Here is an 8,140-nt window from a genome sequence, read left to right on the forward strand (position 1 = left end):
CCCCAATTTGAGATATCTACTGCAGCCCTCATCCTCCACCCGTTCTGCAATTCACATTCTGTTAAAAGTCCCCAAAGCACACACATCCCTGGGTCGCGACTGGAAAGAGCTGCTACAAACACTCAAACTGGACAGTTTCATCTCAATCTCTTCCTTCAAAGACTCAAACATGGACACTCTTACTGACAATTGTGGCTGCTTTGTGTAATGTATTGTTGTCTCTACCTTCTTGGCCTTTGTGTTGTTGACTGTGCCCAATGTTTGTACCATGTTGTGTTGCTACCATGTTGTTGTTATGTTGTGTTGCTACCATGCTGTGTTGTCATGTGTTGTTGCCTTGCTATGTTGTTGTCTTAGGTCTCTCTTTATGTAGTGTTGTGTTGTCTCTCTTGTTGTGATGTGCGTATTGTCCTATATTTACATTGTATTTTTATTTTATATCCCAGGCCCCGACCCCGCAGGAGACCTTTTGGTAGGGCGTCATTGTAAATAAGAATTTATTTTATCTGACTTGCGTAGTTAAATAAAAATCTTTATCTCAGTTACCTGTTTTTCACACGTGTATCTGCGTATCTTTGAGGACGTATTTTTTATATTAGCGCGGTTTATCGATTATCTTGTCAATATAATAGGCAATCTTTGGTGTTAACTAGTGACAACCTAAATGCAGATAATCGAAAGGGGAAGGCCGTATGTTGCCTAGCAACACGCATCGGCGTCCTCTGGTGTTTGCAGTGGCTTGCGGGAATCTGAGGCCCGATTGAGTGACCGCCCTTTTTAGACAAACGAAAGTAGAGCAACGCTGCTAGAGTCGGGAGAGATATATACGCAAAAACAACTATTTAAAGCTGCGGAACCTAACTTGAGGTATGTTTTCTGATGCATGAGTTGAAATATTTCGGCCAAATGAGGTCTAAATTGGGAAATGTCTCTGGAAAAAGTGTATTTTAATGCGCGATTTGATGACGTAATGGCGATGGTCAAACTCGACATGGCGAGCTTTCACGGGCCTATTTGAGGTGATTACCTAGCTAACGTTAACGGGATTCTGTATCATAAAGCGTTGGTATGATTAGATACACATTATGATTACATGTTGATCGTTAGTTTGATTTTGCGTTCTGAATTATAGCCAGAGTAGAGCTAGAGGCCTTCCGCTGTATAACTAAGCTATTTAGCTAACGTTTGTGAGTATCAAAACCGTGATGTATCATGGGTAAATTAACTGACGAACTAACCTACAAATAATATTGAGTAGTTATTTAACGAACCAAGGTGATTTGTAGATCTGCCTCGCCTTTTAAAGTATACTGCAATGTCGATCGCGCCCACCCTCTTCCATTGGCCAACTTAATACGATTATCTTTGCTGTCAAACGCATGATTGGCTGAATTCGACCTCTTTCCTTTGCATTGATACTATTATATTGGATAATACATGAGATTGACGCGTTTTCCCCTCCTCGAACATCCTTATGATAGCACCGACCACCATGAAGTTTCGGGAATCCTTGGGACGTGGTTAGGTAGTTAAGTGGTTAGGTAGTTAAGTGGTTAGGTAGTTAAGTGGTTAGGCAGCTAAGTGGTTGGGGTATGGACGTCCCAAGGACACCAGATATAATTGATAATGTAATGTTGAGAAATCAGTCCGACATAGCGTTTTTTTTCCTTCACATAAACCCACATTGACAGATAATGATGAACATATACTCAGTAGGCTACAAAATGCCCAATGATAAAATGTTATTGAAATCCAAAATGTTAATATCACAGTACTTTCCATCATGCTGTGAGCATGTTGGTCATATTTAACAAACGTGTTTTCCCACATGTAACTGTACAGACACAGACCATTACTGGTGATGTAATCATCTGTACAGTGTGCCATCTTTGCATGGATTTCTTCCTTGTGCCTAGGTGAGGGGCTGAGCCATGGCAGACGAGGTGGATTGTGGCAGTGAGTTCCCAGCCCTCTATAAAGTCATGCTGGACAAACTGAACGAACAGAGACAGTTGGACCAGTTCACAGACATCACTCTCATAGTGGATGGTAAGCTCATACTCAATGACACTTGTTGTATTACAGAAAGTGGAGGTGCAGTTTAAGGTTGTATATTTTCTTCAGAATAAACCATTTCTGTTTCAATATCATTGTGTTCAAGAAAAAGTGTCCACTTTGTATGAAGTATTCAATTTAATTATGTTCTGTGTTGTACCATTTATGGGCTCATCTTACTCTGGTCCATAGGGCACCAGTTCAGGGCTCATAAGGCAGTGTTGGCAGCATGCAGTCAGTTTTTCCACAAATTCTTCCAGGACTTCACACAAGAGCCACTAGTGGAGATTGAAGGTGTGTATTGCTCAGGGTTTCCATTAGCTGGAAAAAGTGATTTTAAAAAATATGAATGAATTTTTTATAAAATAAACGTCTGCTAAATGACTTAAATGTAAATGTAAACTGTTGCTGGCCAAAAAGTTGTGCAAAATAATGCTTTTTATTAATTTATGGAAATATCAGTCGATGGAAATACATTTGACCACCATGTTTATAGGTTCATTTACATAATTTAGTGGAATTAAATTGGCCTGTGTGTATTTTCATTAGTCATCGTGCATCTTATCCAAAACAACTATCACACACAGACAGCATATAGAGCCTATTTTGAGCATTATTATTCCTGCAGCTCCACAGCTGGTTGCTGCTGGAGTAAACGTGCTTTTATAAGCCATTCATTGCGCAACATTTCAAAATGCAATTGTGTGTTTAAAAAACAGTTTTGGTACAGGATTAAAAAGAGCTACTATTTTTATTTCTCAGCTGGTAATAAAAGCGTGCCTCCCATTCACAATTCAAGTGCAAGCTATCAGCGAGTCACCCACCACTGTACAATTTGAACTGGAGGCAGTATACATTTTGAAAACATGCTTAATTTTTAAAAACCTGAATGTTTTATTTCTTATTATGAGCTATGTCTTGCATTGCTTCAAAGTAGCCTATCAGCAAACTCTGACCATGGAAACGTGGAGGCAATTATTTTATAAAGTCTTTATAGCCGGCGCTAGTTTGGGTATGCTTACAAGTTATCCTACCATTTCTACTGTTCTGCGTGCCAGTTATGATTTTCATATGCTCATTATCATAAAAATCAGAATTAAAATGATTTATATATAAAAAAAATAATGAACTAATGTGACCACCAGCCTCTGCCATATGGACACATTGATACACCTTGGTCCATTGTCGGCTAAAGAAATTAGCGCATGGAACTCATAGCCTATAGGCCAATGCCACAGTAGGCCTATAACTTCCATTGCTCTTTCACGCTGAAGATTGGTGATTATCGAGGGGGAGATTGTTGTAAAGATTTTTCAAATAGCTTACTGTGAGGGACCATAGTTTTAATATATTATCATTCACAATGGATGTTTAAAAAAATATATATAATAATTTTCCTATATTTCATTGTTCTCATGGAGCACTCCAAACAAAAGACAATGAAAAATTGATAAATCTCGTAAATGATGGTTATGAAATAAACCAAAACTTGTTTCTCACAAGTGTAGCAGTTTGTGAACTCTGTAAACAACGTTTTCACTCTGAGAATGAGAACGATAAATGACAAATTAATACATGCATTAACAGAATGTAACCAAATGGCGGGGATTAACAGTACATTTACTACTGGTGACATATGTAATGGGGAATTGTTCAAAAAATTATCTAATGGAAAACAAATCACACAATGAGACAATGTGTGCGCAAGAATCGACGGAAGACAGCTAAGTCGTTCTGGAGAAAGTCTCGCCGATACAGTATCTTTGCCACACACCCCTCTTCTTCTTCACTCAACATTTTACAATTATACTCAAGATGCATTATCTTCAAAATATTTTAGAGCTTTTCACTGACAGCCACTACTCAATAATCAGCTAGGCCTATTGCCACGCACGCTGCCCAAATTGCCAGCTTCCCAAATAGGCATAGACCTCTACGGGCTTGTGATTTGAAACCTACAAGCTTGTGATTTGAAACAATCCACAGCTGTAAAAAAAAGTATAATGATCCCTTGATTCCTCTTTGACTAAGTCATGATTTCTGCTTAAGTATTTTATTTCTTTCTATATAGACAGAAGTCATTATATAATTTTGGCAGAGTGTATTTCTAGTGTAGTGTATTCCCACCACTATGTCATGTTCTATTGGCCAGTAAATTGAAAATCTTTTTGGTCATGTTGTCCGGCGCAGAAACCCTGGTACTGCTGAACCAATGACACATCCTCTGTCTTACTGTCATATCAAGAGAATAAACAATTGCAGAAAGAGCTCTATAGCCCCTGAGATAAGCAAAAAACAAGACTTATCACATGCTAACCCGGTGCACCCATCAATCCTCTGTGTTTGTTCTCCAGGAGTGAGTAACTCAGCCTTCCGCCAGCTGATGGAGTTTACGTACACGGCTACACTTGCCGTCAATGGGCCAGAGGAGGTCAATGACGTGTGGAAGGCAGCAGAGTACCTCCAGATGCAGGAGGCCATCAAGGCCCTCACCATCAGGTTAGCCTGCCATTAGAACATCTGGACCCCATTACTACTAATATAGCCCTGTACTCCTTATAGTCCCTTACCACCAATATAGGCTAGTCCCTTTTTGGTGTTGTCTTGTTTGGTTGTCATCTTTTTTTGTTTAGCTGATATTTTTTCCCCTGTGTATTTGAATGTAGAGCACTTTGATGGAATTAAAAACCCACTCTCTCTCTCTCTCCGTAGGATGAGTGATGGCACTCCCGTCAGTCCGGCCCAGGACCAGGCCCTGGCGGCGGGGAAGAGCGAGAGCGAAAAGAGGAAGCCAGCGGAGACTTTTAGCGGGATCGCGGAGACTCTTCTGTCAGTGGTGGGGGAGCAGGTTAGAGGTCTACAATGGCACATTATGGTTGAGTTATTATGACATGGAATTATGACCTGCATAAAGTTCTAAAAAGTAAAGTGTCCCAAATCCTCCTCATCATCATCATCATCATCATCCTCGGTCCTTTCCTCCTAATATGTGTTGCTGTGCTGACCCCAGTCTGTCCTTGCAGGTGGAGATTGAGGTGGAGATCGGGGAGGGGGCCATCGAGGTGGAGGAGACTGCTATGGAGGAGGAGGAGGTGGTGGATGCTGCTCGGAACGCCCAGGCTGCCTCGGACGACTCGGCCCTGGCACTGCTCGCTGACATCACCAGCAAATACCAGCAGAGGGGGCCAATGCTGCACGTGCTGAAGAAGGAAGGACTGGAGGAGGTGAACAAAGCACTCGGCCTCTCTAATGCGCATGTAAAAAACCACACACTTGGACAGTGACCAACCTTGATTCAAAGCATTCATTTTAATTTTATAAGGAGACTATTCTTTTTGGTGACATTTCCAATCTTTCTTAAAACAAGTTGTGTGTGCGTGTGTGTGTGTGTGTGTGTGTGTGTGTGTGTGTGTGTGTGTGTGTGTGTGTGTGTGTGTGTGTGTGTGTGTGTGTGTGTGTGTGTGTGTGTGTGTATGTAGGAGATCCAGGAGGTGGTGTCTCAGGAGGAGACAGTGACAGCTCCCAAGACTCTTGAAGGCCTGGAGGTGGTCGAGGTCCAGATCTCTCAGCTGGACAAGATGTTCCGCTGCAACAAATGTGACCGCAGCTTCCGCCTCTACTACCACCTCAAACAGCACATGCGCGCGCACGTGGCCGCCCTGGACAAGCCGCATGTGTGTTGCCACTGCGGTAAGGCATACATGCGGGAGGCGGCGCTGAAGCAGCACCTGAACACGTTACATTACGAGGCAGAGGAGCTGTCGCGCAGCCAGTCCCAGAAGAAGAAGATGCACCTGTGTGATTACTGTGACAAGCAGTTTGACCACTTTGGACACTTCAAGGAGCACTTACGTAAACACACCGGTGAGAATGATAATACCCAGAGGGGTTCATTTGGGGTAGGGGCGTCAAACTCATTCCATGGAGGGCCAAGTGTCCTGCAGATTTTAGTTTTTGTTCCTTTCAATTAAGACCTAGACAAACAGGTGAGGGGAGTTCCTTACTAATTAGCGAGCCTTGATTCTTCATTCGTGTACAAGGGTGGAGTAAAAACCCGCAGACACTCAGCCCTCCAAGTTTGACATGTGATTTAGGGGTTCGAGTTCATCTGTGTCAAAGTGCAGTTCCTGGGCAGGCTAAAATTGGCAGCCACAGCATTTCATTGCAAGTATTTGCAAGACTTCACTTCCAACAACACCTTTTTGTCTCTCCTCTGTGACTATTGATCATGTGCGTTGATGACCGTGTGACCTGTTCATGTGAATGCGACCACCTCAATAGGATCTTCCTGAGTTATGCATTGGATGAAATTTTTTTTTTTTTGGTCCTTGTGTGTAGGTGAGAAGCCGTTTGAGTGTCCAGACTGCCATGAGCGCTTTGCCAGGAACAGCACGTTGAAATGTCACATGGCTGCCTGTCAAAACGGTGTCGGGGCCAAGAAGGGACGCAAAAAAGTCTACGAATGTCAGGTACGGAGAACAGTCCTTTTTTTTGTTGTTGCCTGATTTAATCAGGAGTCAAAATGTACTGTTTTTGTGCTGATGGTGTGCCAATCACACCGCTTGAATAGTGTACTTGCTGAGGTTCTAAAACGATCTCGCTCTCTCTAGGTGTGCAGCAGTGTGTTCAACAGCTGGGACCTTTTTAAAGACCACCTGACGACCCACACAGGAGAGAAGCCCAACCACTGCACCATGTGTGACATCTGGTTCACCCAGCCCCACGACCTGCGACGACACCTCCGCGAACTGCACAGTGTCACAGACGACACACTAATGACCCAGGAACTGGACATCGGTGCCATGGCAACGCAAGAGGAAGTGGCCGGGGAGGAGGACGAGGAGGGAGACGAGAGAGAGACCCTCTTACTGGAGGACGGGATGAGGGTGGAGCATGTTACCGTGGAGCCCGTAGACGTGGTAGTCATGGACGAAACGGACATGGTGGTGGAAGAGGTGACGGAGATGTGTGAGGAGGACGTGCAGAGACTGAAGGAGGCAGGAGTGGAGATCCGGGTGGTGCAGGTGTCAGCGGCGGGGCAGGTGAACTCTGAGATCCAGGTGGAGGAGGAATCACAACAGACTGTGGATGTATGAAGTGGAGCTCCATCTAAAATCTTACCCTGTTACCCATAAATACAGTACCTTGGCTTTGACCAGAAGTAGTGCACTGTATGAGGAAAGGGGTTTTATTTGAGATGTGCCTGCTGGTTATGGTCAAACTGGAAAAGCTCCACCTCCTCACCCTGTTGACTAATAGGGTAACGGACAGAGACAAGTATTTGAAGTTGCTCACATTTTTAGATATTTTTTTTAGAACCTGCTCTCAGCATGTTTCTGTCTTCTCTATGTGTGTCTGAGATATACCTGCTGAATGCACTTACACTGACCCTGTTCAAGGTTTTGTCACAGACCGATCAAAAGCTTTCTTTATTTTCTTGCTTTCTTTGTTTAAAAAAAAACATTTTAGCATGTACATTTGAGATGATCAAAATGAATTTGTCAAGACTGTATGTGATCCGTGAAGGTCCCTACTCTGTTGAATGGTTTCACTAGCAGACGCCAGACTCTGTTGAATGGTTTCACTAGCAGGCGCCAGTTATTGATTGGAATGCACAGTCTGTTTCACTGTCATACAGCTGCAGACATATTAAGGATGTGCCTCACTGCTGTTGCCCAGTTGGAATCCATCTGAAGCACAGATCTGTTGATAAATCGTTCAGCACTTGACTAAAGAGCATGTTTTTGATTGTGCGCATGTCCTAACTGATGGGGGAATTGCTTTAATATTTGAATAAAAAGATAATGGCTGTTAGTGTACGTATGTTTTCTGGTTTCTGCCCACCAATTCCCCTGCTCCTCTACCTCTTTCCTGTTCTGCCTGCAGCACAGCCCTGTACCCACAAGACATTGGGGTTTATGCACGACACTGTTCTGAGTTACGCTGTTAAGAAACAGAAGTGAGAAAGTATTAAAAGCTAACATGTTTTTATTTTATTGGAACAAATGTTCATAATTGTTTTCTTTGTCCAGATCAATTAAGAGGGAGTGGTGTAATCAATACACATTGAATCCTCAAAACGTGT

The 8,140-nt window shown here is 42.9% G+C and overlaps 1 protein-coding gene across 7 annotated transcripts; it reads left to right on the top strand.

Moving 5' to 3' along the window:
- Nucleotides 1–713: 713 nt before the first annotated feature.
- On the top strand, nucleotides 714–7,869 carry znf131 (zinc finger protein 131). Of its 7 annotated transcripts, none has more exons than XM_046345187.1 (9): nucleotides 714–867; nucleotides 1,917–2,049; nucleotides 2,248–2,349; nucleotides 4,410–4,554; nucleotides 4,768–4,903; nucleotides 5,079–5,312; nucleotides 5,535–5,919; nucleotides 6,394–6,524; nucleotides 6,666–7,869. In XM_046345187.1, exons 2-9 carry the CDS (start codon nucleotides 1,932–1,934, stop codon nucleotides 7,149–7,151), a joined length of 1,737 nt encoding a protein of 578 aa, XP_046201143.1. In that variant the 5' UTR covers nucleotides 714–867; nucleotides 1,917–1,931; the 3' UTR covers nucleotides 7,152–7,869. The 7 variants fall into 7 exon arrangements, with proteins under 7 accessions (XP_046201143.1, XP_046201148.1, XP_046201144.1 ...); XM_046345192.1 differs by having other exon boundaries at nucleotides 5,079–5,279; XM_046345188.1 differs by having other exon boundaries at nucleotides 727–867; nucleotides 1,880–2,049.
- Nucleotides 7,870–8,140: the final 271 nt, after the last annotated feature.

The sequence above is a fragment of the Oncorhynchus gorbuscha genome, linkage group LG04 (assembly GCF_021184085.1).
Source record: "Oncorhynchus gorbuscha isolate QuinsamMale2020 ecotype Even-year linkage group LG04, OgorEven_v1.0, whole genome shotgun sequence".
NCBI classification, from domain to species: domain Eukaryota; kingdom Metazoa; phylum Chordata; class Actinopteri; order Salmoniformes; family Salmonidae; genus Oncorhynchus; species Oncorhynchus gorbuscha.

Coding starts and splice junctions, on each gene's coding strand:
- znf131 (XM_046345187.1), top strand. CDS start 1,932: ATGGCAGACGAGGTGGATTGTGGCAGTGAGTTCCCAGCCCTCTATAAA. Junction 2,350..4,409: donor GCCACTAGTGGAGATTGAAG/GTGTGTATTGCT, acceptor TTTGTTCTCCAG/GAGTGAGTAACTCAGCCTTC. Junction 6,525..6,665: donor AAAAAGTCTACGAATGTCAG/GTACGGAGAACA, acceptor CGCTCTCTCTAG/GTGTGCAGCAGTGTGTTCAA.